This window comes from Lytechinus variegatus, chromosome 1, assembly GCF_018143015.1.
Source record: "Lytechinus variegatus isolate NC3 chromosome 1, Lvar_3.0, whole genome shotgun sequence".
Lineage (NCBI taxonomy): Eukaryota > Metazoa > Echinodermata > Echinoidea > Temnopleuroida > Toxopneustidae > Lytechinus > Lytechinus variegatus.
The window spans coordinates 95,925,480-95,945,086 of record NC_054740.1 but is presented as its reverse complement, the minus strand read 5'-3'; the positions used below and the strand labels follow the sequence as shown (position 1 = coordinate 95,945,086).

General features: G+C 36.5%; 1 protein-coding gene across 1 annotated transcript in view; it reads right to left on the bottom strand.

Moving 5' to 3' along the window:
- LOC121429523 (anion exchange protein 3-like) overlaps positions 1-19,607 on the bottom strand; it is a 58,796-nt gene that overhangs the window by 7,332 nt on the left and 31,857 nt on the right. The window contains exons 4-12 of the mRNA XM_041626585.1: positions 16,506-16,717; positions 8,335-8,420; positions 7,630-7,828; positions 6,722-6,860; positions 5,031-5,072; positions 3,229-3,409; positions 2,147-2,448; positions 1,384-1,676; positions 715-927 (exon numbers count right to left, since the gene is read on the bottom strand). Coding sequence (XP_041482519.1) covers positions 715-927; positions 1,384-1,676; positions 2,147-2,448; positions 3,229-3,409; positions 5,031-5,072; positions 6,722-6,860; positions 7,630-7,828; positions 8,335-8,420; positions 16,506-16,717 — 1,667 coding nt within the window. The remainder of the gene's footprint in view (positions 1-714; positions 928-1,383; positions 1,677-2,146; positions 2,449-3,228; positions 3,410-5,030; positions 5,073-6,721; positions 6,861-7,629; positions 7,829-8,334; positions 8,421-16,505; positions 16,718-19,607) is intronic.

The following is a 19,607-nucleotide window of genomic DNA, read 5'->3' as shown; positions in this document are numbered from 1 at the left end:
TCAAATTTTTTCTTAATGAACAGATATTTATGGTAGTATCAAATATGTCTTTTAACTGGGCTACTTGATGGTTGGTACTTCATCTAAAGGCCATTACATGAAGATAAGTAAAGAGATATCAAATGATTTTATGCACAACCATTGACCCTTCCTTATGCTGAACAAGATGCCCAAATTTTCATTATTTAACTGAACACCCTCAACATCCCAATTCATAAATGTTTAAACCAAACTTTGACTTGATCATCAAAGTGGGATGAATTAGACCTGCCAACCTCTGGGAATGAAAAACTGTATTCTGTGATAAAAAAAAATTGTATTTTTCCAAAAAAAAGTGTATTTCATAATAAAATGCTTGGTGCACTCGCTCATCGCGGGTGAGTGCCCAAGCATCATGCAAGCTAAAATGCGCACTGCTCTAGCAGATGAAAAAAAAAACATTGTACATGTGTATATCTTCACCCTGATATTAACAAAGTGATTGAAAAAAAAAACAAGTTACCTGAATTACATTGATCTAATAACCATATTTGTGTACGTTTTATGAAATAGAGACAAATAGAGATGATTTTCCTTAAATAAATTACGATTTTGTATAAAAAAATTAACATATTTTTGAAAGAAAAAACGTACTGCCGTATTTTGGTTGCAAAAACGTAATAAATACGCCTAATACGTAGTGGTAGGCAGGTCTGATGGATACTATGAACCTACCTAAGATACCACCAAATGTAATAGCTGGTGAGAGACAAGCGAAGTAGAGAAAGACAAAGGCAGCCAGACAGGTGATGTTAAAGGAATCTAAGACATCAGAGAGATAGTGAGGATATCTTCTTCTGATATCTTTGAAGAGACCACCAAACAAGTATCCTGTGCGTTGCAAGGGGTCCCCATGCACCTTCTCCGCCGTAAGGAAATGCTGCAAGGCTGATGTATATAAACAGACAAAAACACGGATTAGAATATATAGAAAGTGAGAATAAAATCAATTCTAGATTTCCTTTAAATCATGTGAATAGCACCTCAATGTACATTGATTGAAATTGAGAACTTGTTCATATAGCTGGCCACACCATCCTGATTATTTCAGAGAACTGTCCTTCCCTCTCTTCATATGTCATACTTCATTACAAAGTTAGATTTTCTACCTTCCAAGATTCTTTCTCTTATGTTTCCACTAGTTCGATCTTCCTTTCCAATATACTTAAAACACACTATTTCATTGATTTACCACTCTATAGTATTATTGTAACTTGATTTTATCTTATACCAAATAAATGTTAATCTGAATCTGAATAGTTTTTATTTCTCAAATTCTTCTGGCCATGGCCCCTGACCATCAATATTATTCTTAAATCAAAGAATGTAATTCATCAAGCTTACCCACTGTATCCTCTTCCTTCAACTTCAATGTCTTCCTTCTCCTGTTCACCTTCTCTTGTTCTCTCTTCTGTAACCTAGTGATTGGCATCAGTAGTTCCTTGTCCCAATCTCCTGGTGGTAGCACCATGGTGTCATTGAGAAACTCATTGATCCCCACTAGGATGTCCTTCCTCTCACGGGCGGAGTAGGCAATGTTCCTGAACACCTCATCGGAGAAGAGCGTGGCAAGGGCTCGACCCACTTCGTGGTAGTTGAGGGTTGGCATGGGAGGTCCAGTTACCACAAATACATACCTGATAGAAAACACAGGCAAACATCACTAGGTTTGATATCAGCATAATGTAACCAATCACTTATGACATTACACGTATCAGTCATGTTTATAAAAAAAACACAATATTTTCACAAGACATCACATACATTTTCTTGAGGAAAAAAAGAAAAAGCTTTGACTTTCAAATTCAAACATAAAAATGTTGAAACTGCCCTTACTCTTTTGAAACCCCCTCTCACTATTTTTTTCATTTTTACACCGTTCGCTACCATTTTACAACCCATTTCCCAGCATCACTCTTCCTCTTTGGAATGATATGCCTCATTCACTGGTGAAGATTCTTTCTTTATTCTGTTATACGAATAGTGCAGGGGTTCTTTTAATAATGCAAAGGTAGTTAGTCTCCTCTAAAAAAGGGCTTTCTTTTGACATCATATCCGAGGGACCAACCCTACTTTTCTCTCTCAACCAATTCGTCTATCAATATACCTCAATGGAATAGGGACCTCCAATAAGTTCTCAAAGAGTATAGGTTCATCCAGCCTGACCAGGACCATGTATGGTTGTTCAAGGTATTCTTCCTTAGCAACAAGGACCAGAGCCCCCTCAGAGTCTGGTGGTATTTTCTTAATGATGCCATCAGTCCTGTGTTGTTGAAGGGCACTTAGTGTAGCAGCAGAGAGGTTCCTGTTGATAGCTGACCCGTTGTCATTATTCACCTTGAGGTGTGTGATCTTCTCCTGCTGTTGGATGTCTTCAATCATCGGAGTCTTGGATTCTGGTTCAACAAACTGGAAGACAAATAATTAACAATATTAGCTATTGTCTTGAAAGATGAAGGTTATTTAAAGCTACTAATACAGTGAAACTGATTAATTTCAAAATAAGAATATTAAAATACAAATGAATAACAAAGGAAAATGTGATTTTCACTTCAGTAAGGAGTACAGAAGGCATTTGAATCCTGTAGTAAATCATAATTATCAGAACTTTATGCACATGTAATAAAAGTATTCCTTGAGATGTGCACTTCAAAGAAATTGACGTATAGTGAATAAGAATCTCTTAAATATCCTTTCAGCGTATGCTAGAACCCTGGTATAATACAAAATCTAAAGAAATTTAATTTGAACAAAACATCCAACAAAGCTCATTGACAGAGTTTGGTATTTGATGCGTATCTCTCAATTCCACACCTGAATTCCTCCTTTAATTTCAATGTTACTATCCTGTGAGCAATGAACTACATGTATAAAGGATGTTTTTATTTTGAGCATGGAGGGGGGTAAACCTCACTTTGACCCAGTGGGTGATTTCAAGTTTGGCATTGACCTTTTGGTGTTGGTGTTAGGTCAATTGTTATGTCAGCATAGCATCAGACTTAAATGCAGCTTCTCCTGGGATGTTTTTAACAGGGTGTTGAGATGTCAATAATGTGATCTGGATACTTTTATGACCTCAGAATAGGTTGAGGAGCAAGGGGATGTAATCTAAATTGTGCTTCTAACACCAACACCAGCGTCAACACCGAACTTGAAATCACCCAGGTGTAGGTTTACAGCATAACATACCCCATTGCCATTGATATGGCCTGTACCATCCATAGCACTCATGGATCGACTGACAGGGAAGTGGTTGGAGTTGAGCTGATTCTGATGTGGATGTGAACTACGATGGTGGTGACTGAAGTCAGCAATGGTAGAAAGACGTCTTATAGATGCTCTCACGATACCAGTATGCTCATCTTGGTAGCTAGGGGATGTAGAAAATGTCATTAAAATAAGTACAGTCAAAGAATAAAAAATAAAGAAAATCCCTACTGAAATGGGTACAGTGAACAATTTTTTTTAAAAATACATTGCATTTGTGATAGACAGATTTACACATCATTGGTGGTGTTTAGAAGGGGGGATAGAAGGGGTAAGGGAATTAAAGGAGAGGTGAATAGAAAAATACAAGAGGAAATAACCCCAAAAGTGAACTGGAAATGAATAATTTCACAACACAACAATAGAAATTGAGATAAGATATCAAAAGTGCACACTGGTGATACTGTGTGGTCATGGCCACTGCTTAAGGCTAGGTTATAGGAAACACGACACAGGTGGGGGTGTGATCAAATTAATTTACATTGTTTACAGAATTCTCATTTCCTTACAGATATCACACAAATAGACCTATTTTCATAAAAAAATATGTGATTTGTTTTAGGCTTTGAGGATAGACTCCTCTATGAATAGAAATTTATAAATTTTAACATGCATGTAAACAATGAGCATTTCTGAGACTAAAACATGCTCTATGAAGCAGTTGTAATGGTGAAGGCAGGATAGTGGTCTGTGGGCATTATCAAAAAATATATATCAATATATATATATATATATATATCTATATCTATACAGGTTTGTGAACTATATTTACAAGTCTGCATGTAACCGACTTTGAATGACAAGGTTGTGTGAGGCAGAGTTAGGGTTAGCGTGTTAAATACCACAACAGGTTGAACTATGACACTGCTCCCCCTTGCTACTGTATGAAATTCTGGATTTGAATTCAACCATGGATAAATTAATCATGGCCTAACATTTTGAGATCAATATCATACTACCTTTTATAAGGGGAAAGAAATTGACTCTTTCAAAAGTTCTTTAATAATTGAGGATTGGGCCAAGGGGGACTAAACTTACATTTTGAGGGAGGTGTGCCTCACGAAATCCTGAAATGGGGGTCTAAGAAACTGACTGCAAGGGTAAAATACAGGGCCTTGGGGACTAAAATATACCGGGCAGTGTGAAAAAAAACGGTCTACGGAGTGGGATTCAGAACGGTACTACTAGGTATACGGTGGGTGCGCGCTAGAGCTGTGCATGTGGGAACTAGCGTGCATGGTGCCATGGTATACAGGAAATACTACTGGTATGAAGCCGTGCGTACAGCTTCAAGCTTTGCGATGCTTGCGCCAGACAAGTGCAGCTTCTGAACGGAATTTTAGTCATTCAAAGTATCTAGGGAACTGAAAATTAGGTCTTCAAAAAAGGGGGTCATCAAAGCGGCACGTCCCCATTATCACCAATATATGCGAGTGCCCCAATCCCCCCCCCCCCCCGGTATTGGGGTTCTGGGGTACAAGTTTTGTAAACCTTTGCATGATGATTTCAGTGTCTAGCCTACCTGAAACTGTATCAATATTACACATTATTTCTTTAATAAACAGTTTGTCAGGAAAGTTAGTTGGATACATTCCAGCAGTGGTATTTGTTATAAAAGCAGTGTATTGCTATTATTAACTCAAACTATTTTTCTTCGCGGAAGCCAGAGGAAATTAGGCACCATCAACAAAAAAATCACACGTTAACCAGATGAGCTCGCTTACCTATTCACACTTCCTCTTAGCAATCTATGTTGCATATAAGAGCTGATGTATGCATGTAGGCAATGAGGTTTGAAATACAATCAAAAGTAAAAATCATCACCACAAAATGTTGAATACAAAGTACTGAATTCCCTAGTGTTATCAAACATATCTTTGGTACTCAATTTATACAGAGCCAATGTGGTTTTATAGGTATGATCAGTAATGCGATTTGAATAATATAGATTGAAAGACTTTGATGTTTGCCTTTATCAATAATATACACAGGCCTTCTCCATATTGAATGATGTTAAGACAATGCCATTAATTATAGTCAAGTGAATGGAATATATCTAAAAGGATATCATCATGCATTTTATAATAACATCGCAGAGAACATTCCAAACTTTATAACAAATGGAAGATCAGTTTAAATGAGGTGAAATAAATGACAAGTGGAATGCCTCTGGCCGTCTCACCTGCATCACGCGGTTCAATATAGCAGCAGTACTGACTTTGAATACTACTCTAACTCGCACAAGATGTTCAGTGATACATGATTACTCTTATGTCCACTTTTTATGAACTAGACCAATAAACTTAGAGATATGATGGTTATTCAACAAAAAACCCCAACATGGCCAAAGTTCATTGACCTTACATGACCTTTGACCTTGATCATGTGACCTGAAACTCGAACAGGATGTTCAGTGATACTTGATTACTCTTATGTACAAGTTTCATGAATCAGATCCATAAACTTTCAAAGTTATGATGGTAATTCAACAGATACACCCAATTCGGCCAAAGTTCATTGACCTTTGACCTTGGTCATGTTACCTGAAACGCGCACAGGATGTTCAGTGATACTTGATTACTCTAATGTCCAAGTTTAACGAACTAGACCAATAAACTTTCAAAGTTATGATGGTAATTCAACAGATACCCCCGATTCGGCCAAAGTTCATTGACCCTAAATGACCTTTGACCTTAATCATGAGACCTGAAACTTGCACAAAATTTTCAGTGATGCTTGATTACTATTATGTCCAAGTTTCATGAATCAGATCCATAAACTTTCAAAGTTATGATGGGAATTCAACAGATATCCCCAATTCGGCCAAAGTTCATTGACCCTAAATGACCTTTGACCTTGGTCATGTGACGTGAAACTCATGCAGGATGTTCAGTGATACTTGATTAACCTTATGTCCAAGTTTCATGAACTAGGTCCATATACTTTCTAAGTTATGACGTCATTTCAAAAACTTAACCTCAGGTTAAGATTTCGATGTTGATTCCTCCAACATGGTCTAAGTTCATTGACCCTAAATGACCTTTGACCTTGGTCATGTGACATGAAACTCTAATAGGATGTTCAGTAATACTTGATCAACCTTATGGCCAAGTTTTATTAACTAGGTCCATATACTTTCTAAGTTATGACGTCATTTCAAAAACTTAACCTCAGGTTAAGATTTGATGTTGACGCCGCCGCCGCCGTCGGAAAAGCGGCGCCTATAGTCTCACTTTGCTTCGCAGGTGAGACAAAAAGGATCAATTTTCATAAATAAAACAACATATACTCAGATCAAGTTAAGAATGTTGATTTGGTACAATGTTCTATTTTCAAGATTCATGAACACTGTATTGACAAGCAAATACTCCCATTTTTCAGGTTACTATAGGAAAGAGTTAATGGATTTACTAACCTTCCAGCGCTAGCCCTGAGCATCTTTGAGATAAGCATACGATCATTCCTTCCCATGTTATGTTCTTCTTCAAGCCCATCTAGTATAGCATCAAAGATGCCTTGTAAGGTAGTCCTCTGACAATCAAGAAGCATCAGGCCTAAACAAAACACAATATCCATCTCCAATCATTAATTGGTTATGAACTTAGCATTTCATGTAGCAGAATCTCTTTCATCCATTTAAGTCGTTATAAACTTTATTAAAGATACTAATCAGAGAAATCCCTCAGAATCTAAAGAGAAATTAACTTGCAAACTTGCTTGTTCTAGGGTTGCCAATTCACAATAATAATAATAATAGGCATTTACAACTAATATTCAATTGAAATGAATGCATTTCTCTTTTTTAAAATGCAGTGTTTAGATTGTCGATTAATTACATCCATGTGCAAAATAGATTGTTTGAACAGTGTGTACAGCTGTATAATTTTATTCCAAGAGATGTTGTTTCAATCAGTAATAATATATATAATATAGGATATTTATATTGCGCACATAATACCACCTTGTTAGGTGCTCATGGCGCTCCTGTATTACCAGGCTAAGCTAGGCGTTCATAGCGCACACAGCTTTTCAAGGAATTACTCCCTGCCGGTACCCATTTACCTCACCTGGGTTGAGTGCAGCACATTGTGGATCAGTTTCTTGCTGAAGGAAATTACACCATGGCTGGGATTCGAACCCAATACCCGCTTCTTCAAAGTCCGAAGACTAATCCACTGGGCCACAACGCTCCAGTAGTACATATTGCACACACAACTTCCTAGGATGTTAGTGTTGGGTTTTAAAAGTCTATTCAAAAGCCTATAATAATGGCACCATTCACTTTCACAACACACCGAAGTGAACAAAGGTGAGTGCACCTACCATTTTCAAGCCCCTTCCTTAGCTGTGGCAAGCTATTGAATGTAAGTGATGCTACATGAGGTTTACCCCATCTCTCTGATCCAGGCTCCCAATCTTCCTCAAACTTGATCCATCTTGCAGTCTCTTTCCATATCTTCTCTACAAACCCTTCTTCAGACTGATTCTGGTTGTACTGCCATGAGTCAAGCTGTACAAAGAGCTACAAAGAAATATATATAATTGCAATGTCAGTTATGTGATCAAAATTCATTATTATTTGGGATAAGTCTGTGATTATTTATCAAATTGAATTCTAATGAAATGTGTTTAAGAAATGTGGACAACCACAGGGGCCGTGGAACGGTTTTCGAATGGGGGGGGGGGGGACTGACCATGCAAAAAAAATCACAATCATATGGTCATTTTTGTACATGCTACCAAGGCCCCTGAGTCAGAAAGTCTTGATAAAGTTACAATCAAACAATTACCTCAGATTCTGTATTATTTTTTTTTAATGTCTTGTCTCCAACAATTTCAGATACTTTGACTTCGGACAATAAAAATCCCAATGTCTCTACATTTAATGTGGTGCTTCATCAAAATCAAAATACTGTTAATTCATTTTTTGTACACACCGCCATGGAACTGCTAAGCCTGAATGAATTATACAGGTCTTTCATTCCAAAATGTCGAACTAACATCAGATTGGAAGGACATAAATCTTACCTCATGGGGTTCATGTGCTCTCTTGGTATTGATGGGAAATTTCTCTTGCGTAACATTAACATTCCCTTTCCTCCTTCCACTGTAGCCTACAAGTAAAAACAAACAGTGAAATTATTGCAAGAACATGCATAGTGAACTTAGTATATCATATATATCAATCTATTATTTCAATGTCTGCCCTCCAAAAGGCAACAATTACACAGAATAATAGTAGTTAAATAATACAATACACAAACTCTCGTAACTCTTCTTGAATTTATCAGTAAATCAATTTATTTCAGATTGGTCTAATGCCATTTCGTCCAATTGCCAACTCGTCTACTATCATTTGGTCTACCATCAGTTTGTCCACTATCCTCATGGTCTAAATGCCATTTCGTCCGACCACAATTTCGTCTAATAGCCAGTTGAAAAAATAGCAAATAGTCCAAATACCATTGGTCTAATTGGACTAAGTGTTAATTGGGCAAAATGAATGAAAAGAAAATGGGTGGTAGACCAATTGGTTATAAGACGAAATGGTCAGAGAACTGGTGATTAGACGAAGTGATTATTGGACCACATGGCTGTTTAATGAATGGTATTAGACCATGAGTGGACGGGTTGTTTTCCCCTAAGCTTTTCCCCGGGTTCATATTCTGGCGACTTGTTTCAGGGCCAAAATACGTAAATAAAGCCTGTGAAAACTAGTTTAGGGGGTTGTTTGGAAATAATTTGGTTAAGCATGTGTAGTAGAAATTTAATTCTCGACCAGCCGCATAAGATGCCGACGATTCGCCTTCTATCCACCGAGAATTAAGGGATAAGGCATGGAGCTGGTGGTAAAACATCACAGAGCTTGAGAGCAGAGCAACTTAAATTAAAGTTGTGATATTGCTCCGTCAGTACATCAAATGTACGACTGTCGGTAAACCCTGGGTTCACGTTTGAACATTTCATTTTCGTTCCTTCTTGGGCCACAAACGTTCATGGTCTACTATTGCAGTAGCGCAAGGCTGCTGGGTAGCAGCCAAGAGGTGGCTTAGGGGAGACGGATTCCAAAACCGCGGGTGGGAGGCTTTGAGGATTGCTGAGTCTGTGTTTAACACTTCAATTGCTCAAGTTCTAATTAGAGAAATCTGGACTGGAGTCTGAGTGCCACCATATCAATGAAATAAAGATCTGTTTGATCATAGTCCTTGTTCATAAGAAAATAAGAATCTATCAGAGGTTTTTATATTCAATAACACATATCATAAACAGATTTTTTTTTACAATGCAGTTGAACAAGTTGTTTAATTCTAGGGAGAAAATGATTTTTTTTACAGACAACAAATACAGCTGGTTCCCATAAGTGAGGGAGTTACATGTAACCCTACATAACCATGGTGTGGTATCCAAGATTTTTTCCCTTTACATATTCGTTAAAAAAATTGTTTGTGTTGAGAATCGTCTAACCAGGAGTGCAGTCACCCCTCATAATTGAACTTATCATGTAACCACCAACAACACAAAAGAGCCACTGGGTGAAGATCAAAATCAAACATTGTAGCTTTTGTTCATTTTTTCACTTCACAAAAAAGCTTCCACTGAAAATAGGGCAAATTTGTCTGGATATAATGCTTTCAACATGTGCATTCAACACAACACATCAAGTAAAGAAAGCAAAGACATGTTGTATCACTTGCAGATCATGACAGTTGAACTTGGTTTCCAACGACTTGATCAGACTACACTTGTCGTTCACTTGATCCTTAAGGCTAAATCTGGGAAACACCCCTTTCCTGTGAACAACAGGTTAAAGGTAAATGCCAGTTTTGGTAACGATATCAAAATGAGTTCGTACAGAATCCAATAAAATGACCACCAAAGTGTGCCAAAGGATTCTGGAAGAAATTGTGTAATCGCTGAAAAATCAGCAAATAAGCGTCGGGCCCGACACTCAAAGCAATAATTATACACTGCCCCACGTGCGCTTATCTGTGTTAGTGATCTTCAGCGTGAACATTTTTCAGCGTAGATTTCAAGATTTCACAAAGTTTGGTTTCTGTAACTGTACCAGATCTAGATCCTCGATGATATACTGACAATTAAGCCTTGTTTTAGACTTTCTCATGAAATAAGTGTTTACTGCAACTACTGGTATTTCTCTTTAATATCTTTTCAAGAATATACCTTCTTCGGCCGAGCGCAACCGTCGTCTCATCCTCGTCCTATCTAGTGTTCCAAGAGAGAATAATCTACTGTTAAACTGTCTCCTTCTAGTCAAACACCCATCTTATACCTACAAACATGTATTGCTCTTTGGATAACCAATGGTGAAATAAAATATCTAATAATGAACTAGCCTGTTTATTGTCCTTCCACAGAAGTCAAAATGACTATCATTTGTAAACTTGCTTTATTGTCAAAGTTGCATAACGATTTCCTCTCAGCAAGGAGACGTACAGGAAACCGGTCCTGGTGGGGTTTCGATTTGAGTCTGATTTCAAACATACATAGTATCAAAAACAACTAACTGTCCATGAAATAACAAACACAATCTCCCACACAATAGATATGCTTTTCCATCATTTCCTTCTCCCTTCAAAATGACTAATATACTCTTTTCCATGAAACAATAATAGATTTTCTGATTCATTCTTTTACAAAACACCGGAATACAATACTATATTTGAAACTTTACTTTGAGTTTGATAGAATCTGATAGTCTGATAGAATCTACATGTGATTACAGCATTAAAAGAAATGATACTAAAAAACTCTGTTGAACAGAGAATGGAACATGAACACACAACTACATCAAACATTGCCCCCCCCCCTCCAGAATACATATTCATGACAATATTTTGAATTAGTTCCTTCCTATTTTTAGCAGACCATGGGTGAACAATGGTAAGGTAACCTTTGATATCCAGAGTTACAAGATACCTCTTGCCTAAATTAAACACAATATTCGATCCCAAAGTAAAATACATGAATATAAAAATGACACAGGCCATATATATATATATATATATATATATATATGTAAAGGGGACGAGTACGAACCAATTAAGATATGGCAGGCCCAAAGAAAACCCCAAGTTGAATATGATAGTCACACATTTTGTTCACCAGTACCAAGAATAAAATGTTGTCTAGACCCATTAGTTTATTATCACATGCACTTCAATGTTCTGTAGTATACTCTACCTTCTGATTCCCTCATTGCCGAAAAGACAAAAACATTTTCTTCCTGATGACATGTACATCATTCTGGGCTTCTTACAAAGATGAATATATTTTTCTTGCGTACATTTGTATGCTAGCATGATGCTTCATGAACAATGTAAATCTCACGTTGTGCCCGTGTCTGTGTGCCAAGCATACTAATGAAGTCCATTTCCAATATGCAATTCTGAAAAATTGATTTCTGTATAATTTCCCTACTTCCTCAATAAAGCCTGAAAAAAAGTTAAAGCTAAGATAGACAGAATCCATTTCCTTTTTATTTCATAAGCTCTTTCCCTATAAGTGACTGGAGCATGGTTATGCTTTCTGAAATCATGAAAATATACACAACAAAAAAAGTAAGTCCCCCCTAAATCAAATTGCTGTAACTTTTGAACCGAATTATTTTGAGATATGATATTTCATGGGTGGTTTTCTACACTCATTAAGCAACTCGTGGGGAAAAATGAGATTGATCAGCTGAGTCATGCATGAGTAATTAAAGATTGAATTAAAATGACAATTTTTTAAAGTCACAAGAGTCGTTTTTCAGATTGTGCAATTACAAAGTTGGGCAAAAGTTGTTTTTAGGTGAATTTTATGGTGTTATACTGTTTTACTATCCATCATTTAAGCACTTCAGACCAAATTTTGATATCGTATGTTCATGGTTGAGTGAGCACGATGTATTGCAGGGGCCGTGGAAGCGGGGGGGGCGGGGGGGGGGGGGGGGGGGGGGGCTGGGGGCCCCCCAATTTTCCATAAGCAAGTACAAAAATGTAATACGATTGTTATTTTTGGCATGGTCACCCCCCTTTGAAAACTGCTCTGCGGCCCCTGTATTGTGACATATCATAGGGGTTTTTGTTAGTATCTTCTACAACTTGTAGATCATGTTAAAATTTGAAAAAAGTTGATGGCTCCCCCGATTATAGGCCCGTCCCCCATTTAAAATTCTTGATCCACCACTGATCTGTCCATACATTCAACTGATCCTAAGAAATTGTTAGGAAAAGAATACATTTATGCAGTATAAAGAGTATTCATTCCTAAGTTTTCAAATGTGCTCACTCAACCATGAAAATGGTTAAAGTTCGGAAAGTGTTTGGTGATAGAAATGATTGATGATAAAACAACAGCAATTAAAGACACATTTTAAACCAAATTTGCCCCCAATATTCACTTTATTACCCTTTAAAATGAGTCTGTGACATTGAAAATACAAATTTTCCCACTTTGATGCATGCTCACTCATCCATAAATTAATAAAATTGATTTCATTTTTGCACAGAATTATGCCCATAGGTTTATAAACATTACTGCCAAACGACATTGCTAAAGACAGCCTTGAAAAAAAGTTCCACCATATTGAATAAGGGATTACGTATGCCTAAACATAGGCACCCATAATGTACACAAGTCTATGAGAGAGGAAGTCAAAATTTTAACAAATATGAAATGAGGGTTTGTTTCATGGACGGTTTTTGTTACTTCTGCCAACAGTTATTTCATGAAACTTCGCACATGGCTTCAGAGTCACACTATCCAAAAGGTGTGCACACCAAAATAACCATTCGATACGGTACAGAGTGGGGCCAAGGCCTTGAACTTTCTTCTCATTTGCATAATTTTCGAATATTGTGTGCTCACTGATGCATTAAACATCGGGATTTTCATGAAAATCAAATCAAATGAACTGTGCAAGGAGTTTTGTGACAGATATCCATAGTTACAAACTGCATTTTTTCCAATAACGTAAAAAAGAGCTAATCACATTCCACATGTTCATTCAAGCGTAAATGTTTAATTTGACACCTTTGAATCATTGAAGCATGTTAATTGGTCATGAACATAACAAAAAAGTTGAGAAAAGATCATTTTCAGTAACCAAAATGAAGCAATACTTGCCTACGATATTTGAAAATCGCATTTTTTGTTTCCAATAAATGTTCATTGAACTGTGAAACGATGAATATTATTGAATATAGTCTTCCCAAAAATAACTGTCATCATATAATAGCAGTTTTATTGATAGAAATGTGTAAAAATCCATTTATAGCAAATTTGGACTTGAGTTTATTCAACCGTGAAATTTAGCTAAAAAAGTTGTATCGTCTTTTAGAAAGTACCTTTTACAAGCCTTCTGACTATTTTTCATGATGAGAATGTGGAATTAGTTCCAATAAAATGGAATCAAAATCATGATATTTTGCTTGTGACTTTTGAAAAGTGACATTTTTACCTTCTGACGGTGCTCACTGAAGCATGTCGTAAGATACGTCCACAAAATTTACTCAGAGGGTGGCTTATAAAATTACCTACACGTTCATGTAAAAATATATCAAAAACTCGCATTGGTTCGGAAATTATTGATGTTTGTTTAGGGGGGACTTACTTTTTTTGTTGTGTATAGTTACCTGATTTTCTTATTTACGTATCCTTCTACTTTTGCTAGTTCATGTTTCATAGACTATCCTCGCTTTTATGTACGTTCACAGATTATTGCGCAATCGCACCATCTCCCGGTGAACCAATGACCACTTACGCTTCTGCTCACATCCATATATTAACACGCACGTTGAACCTCCTCTGAGCACTTGCAAAAGTGACATGTTGCTATGGAAGGCAAGGATACAGAGGGTGGGATAGTAGATGGATACATACGATTATCTCACAGGTAAGTACTTTCATGATTTACTTCAATAATCGTGATGTATCCATCTACTTTGCAAGACTGTTACGGAAAACCGTGGGAGGCATGTTACAAAACAGTAACTAAGTTCAAGGGAGATGTAAATGGCATAGGCAGACATCACTCATTCAATGAACAAGGTTATGATATAACCTTGTTCTCAGTTACATCTCCATGTGTGACAAAATAAGGGTGGCAATGTTTGGCTTATTTTCTCTTTTTTTATGGGACTAATGCTTGATTTTCTTACACTGTCAGTTTTCATTACAGCTATTCATCATATAACTTGGCTCTTATATAAATTTAATTTTTTTTCATTATTTTTTTCTTAATTAAAAATAGAGATTGAAAAAGAAAATTTTCTTGCCATATTACTTTCCACCAATAGAGGGCGTACACAAAAATATGCTCAAAATTCAAGTTTTTGAGCGCTCTGGTGAATAAAAAAATTATTCCCAAGTTACTAGTTAGACCTACTAATGAAAAATAAATTGCAACTGTATGGAAATTAGTAATTTTGGTCACAAGAGTGATATTTTAATGATTTTTAAAGTGTGTGCTCAATAAAGCATTGGCATACCATAGTCCTACCTGTAGATTCTCCACAGGCAGGATGGTAGCAGTGAACAAGTGGCAGACATATACATCTGAGAGTGCTGAAGGATTACATAGAACCTATCCTGAAATTGATGACTTACGTTGCTTCAGTTCATTCCCTTCCTGATGCTTGGAACCATATCTGCCATCTTTCTCTGGGAGTTTTTGTTTATTTTTCTCTTTGCTCATTCTAATTCAGAGTTATACACACTGAGGCATATTCACTGGATTTACATGTAGTAGTCCATCAAGGATACACTATTGTTGTGATGTCAAAGGAATGATAAAACTCAGTCGGGCTTAAGTTATCCAATGCTCTAAGCAGTTTCTGATCATGTTTTTTACCACCACTTTTATCCTTGCATCCTTCAAGCAGTTAGGAAGATATATCCCAACTCACAGCCCATGGAAACTATTGAATCAATTCTTTGGCATTCAATTTGTACCTTGAAGATACAAGTCCAATGCTATAACCATTTTCATTCTAAATTATATCCAGCTACGGGTATTGCTTATATGGTTTAGTTCCGTTATATTCTCTATACCACTCATGTATTGGTCCTGGATGGATTCCACTAAAAACTGACTAAATGGAACAAATATCACTGGAAAAACCCTTCTATACTGTAGACAATTAGAAAATCTAATTGAGATATTACAGGATGTACTAGCTTCTTCCTTGTGATGAAAACCAGAGTTACAATGAGAATTCAATCAGAACTAAAATCTAGATGTACACTTATTCCGGTCCACAGTTAAATCCCAGTGCAAAGCTCACTACAAACACTGCATTTGGTCACATAACAAAATCATTTAGTATGTACAACCATCAAACAGTGTACTCAAACAACACAGCAAGTTACTTCCACAGGTTAAATGATTCACAGAACATATGAGTACCAGCAACTTTAATCAAACCATTTAAAGCGCAAACAAATGCTGATTAGCAAATTCAATGACGAACTGGTAGGTTTGGTACTATATACATAGACTTTCAACACCAGTTCTGCAAAACCTAAACATACATGTATCCGCTAATTAAAACTCTCAAAGTTCCATTAATGAGGTGACTACATATACTTGCAAAATCCCCTCAAACACAAAGAGATAAAAACACTCCACTGATATGCTTTACTGCATCACAATATTGTAAGTTTCCCATGTACAGAGGTGATAAGCTCCTTGGAGACCTTTTATTCAATTGAGAACGGTGTACTGATTTACAGACTAAACTACACTGCACATTTAGGAATGGTTTCACTCCGGGGTTTCACTTCACTGGTTATGAATGGTATTGTATCATGTTCACTTGGCTCAAGGAAAATACCATAACAAAGCTTCCCATATATTCAGATGTGCATTGTGTACCTGCATTCATTCAGAGGCAAAAGAAATAGGTAAACCTCCTATAGCCAAAAGATTATTTCTTGACAAATTAACATGGGTAGGGGGTGTATTGCAACCACCAAATGAATGAAGTAATACATTACCAAACAATACAAAGACAATATCTTAGCAGGACTAACTCCTATTAACACTTTAATTGCTTTACTGTTATATTTTGTATTTAGTACCTATCAAATAACCAATTTTTCTTCATGTTAAAAAAAGAAGTTTATGCCTGTTCCTTGAAGAAATAATTCTACAAAAACATATTACATACCTGACATTCTATTTGTGTTGTACTCACCATTCTCGTTTGGGTCGTCGCTTCCACAGTCCACCTTGTCCCCTTCCTCATCAGATTCTTCATCATCCCCGATCCGTATCTGGACCCTTGGCCGCCCATCCTCTCGTTTCTTGTATTTTCTTGGCGTTGGGGGAGTTCCCTCCTCCTTCACGCTATCCAGAGCCAGCTGGACATGGCGGGTGGGGTCATGGGGTCTTGATTTCTTCCGTAAACTGTCAAGTTGAAGAGAAAGAAGAGATGGGAGGAGAGGTCCCGGGGTGAAGTAGTCTATCAGAACACTTGACATTCTCAAGAAGTCTCTGGAATAAGTCTAGAATCTTAAATTGTAATTCACGGAAATCACATCACATCATGTGGCCTCAAACAAGGTAAAATAATAGATCCAACAGCCTCTGGTTTCATTCGATAACGAAGATAACCTTACGGAGAACGACATCATACAAATAGATGACTAGGATCTTCGGTGCTCATTGACATTAAAGAAGTAAAAATAACCTCTATTTCTTCACAGTATCTGTTCTTTTGCAACTGAAGTACAAGCACAATCTTTTCTAAAACACAAAGATTTCACACTTTCTTCCTTGTCAGGGTGAAAACATTATTTCATGTCCATTGAAGTTTTACTAACAATGTACGATTTACCACTTTTATGTGGGCTGTTTGGGAAAGACAAGTGCTTACGTGAGCTTCATATCTTGAAAACAAACAATAAATTGCAAACAGCAGCTATACAACAATATTTTATGATATGTGACATCTTTATTGGGGTTTATAAAAAAAAAATACCCTAGTCGAGTTCGTAATTATGACTTTGGACTTTGAAATTTATGATGACAATAAATGAGGACAGAAAGAGTTCAAATTATATGTTGTCTGTCTTAATTCCAGTTTATTATGGGAACAATAGAATAAATGACCAATGAGTAGATTTATAGAGAGTAATAAGTTGCCCCTTTGCTAATATTTTACAACCTGATTACATTTGACTTTGTAAGTGTGTGTAGAATGATAATGAATTTATAATGAATAATTTATCTATAATGATCAGATTAGCAATACATTATCATTTTGCAATTACTGAAATGCAAATTCATTATGCCCAAATTGCCCACATTCTACCATGTGCAACAAGTACAATATTTGAATGTGAATACAACATTTGGGTCAGCACCACTCAGGGTCAATAGTACAATTCTGGTAATAAAATCATATGATGATTAAATTCATAAAGTTTTTATTGAATGATGGTATTTCTTGTCCCTATAAATAAAGTGTATTGGCCAACATTGACATCTGTTGATCATGAACTTACCATGAACCACCATCTACCATTTTTAGGACAAAATGATAATTTCAGTAATATATTTAATGAGGGTTTTACATAATTTCTAGTCTTAATGCATAAGGTAAGTTTAAAGCTGTTTGATGCAATAAAGCCTGCTTATTGCTTCAGTAAAATTTTATAACTATAAAGTATATTTAAGTATTATTCCAATTTCTCATAAGCATCATAAAAATATTTTATCTGTAGATTCTATATAAAAATTAATTTTATATCAAGGATTTTCCTTGATATTTTTATTCTGCTATTCAAAGCACATAGAACACATATCAGAAAGACCAAAAGATTAGGAACAATATCTTAAATTATCAGACAATTCCACACTTTTATACCATATGCAGTTACTTTTACTTCGTCAGGATCCTGACCATCATAAACGTTAACAAAATCTATCCAATAAAACAAATCATTGTTTCAGATCATCCACATCATTTTCACTCAATGAATACTCTCTCCTCATCCACGGTGAAAACCCTGTTTATTTTTTTTTATAGAACACTGTTTACTATATATATTAACCTTGTTTATGTTTATGGAACCATGCTTAATTTATTGAAAATTATATATCAAAATAAAATTGTGTTGTATATGATTTTAAACACTTGTTTAAACCATTTAAATTGCTGTAAGGTTCATATGTTTTTACTATGAAAACTAGAATAGTGACCACCACTTGCAGAATTTATCAAAATTCAGGAGAAGCTCACATGTCAAAGTTCCTGATAATAGTTTAAGTTAAGGCCTACATATATAATATATGCATTTGAGAAAATTGGAAAGAGGTCTAGGGCTAAAGTCTGACTTCACTATTACCGTGTTTACACATTGACTCGGCTCGGGTGTTGAATCCGCGAGCCGGGTTGAACACTGCGAAGAAGGGATCAGAGATCGCGTTTATACGTACATATAAAAAGGCGAGTTCAACACGGCTCGCGGATCTCGAATGGAAGAAGAATTATGACGTCGCAAATTAAACGCGGGAAATTCACCGCCGGAATCAAATCTTGTCCGTGCGAACAACAACAATGCCAAAAGTGAAAGCGCGCGCAGTGACCTGGTCAAGAGAGTTCGACACGGCTTTCTGTTTACACACGAAAAAATTGCTGAGTCTGACTCGGCTCGCGGGTTGAAACCTACGATTTTGGCGGATCAAAAAAGCCGTGTTCGACACGGCTCGCGGATCACACTGATCGCGTTTACACAGCATAAAATTGCCGTGTTGAGCACGGCTCGCGTGTCAAACCCCCGAGCCGTGTCACTGTGTAAACACGGTATTAGTCTGAAAGCTTCATGTGAATGCATGATATTTGTGCAATCATGGACTAGTCTGCAGGCACAGACCCTGATTGAAACTTTGACCAATAAGTGTGTCTCCATGCAAAGACTAGCACATACAAATCTTGCTGTTTCAATTCAAGGCATGAGTAGGCTGCACATTCAGACCCTTAACTCCAGTGAAGGGTTTGCACATCAGACTAATCATGGACCTAGATCACATGTATTACAAATAAGTCCATGGTGCAATGAATAAGGTCATGGATATAGGTCAAATATATTATTTGATCCATTCTCCTTATGTGCAGGATACACAGCTGTAGCATTTCACAATGTAAAGTAGATGAAGTCACATGACTGTATTCAGGCATAAGTACAGTATGATTTCTATAGAAAAAGTATATAGGCTTACACAAGTTTGTATAATCAAGGTAACTAAACATAGTGCTCTGGTCTATTGCAAATGCCTTAAACTTGCTGCTGAA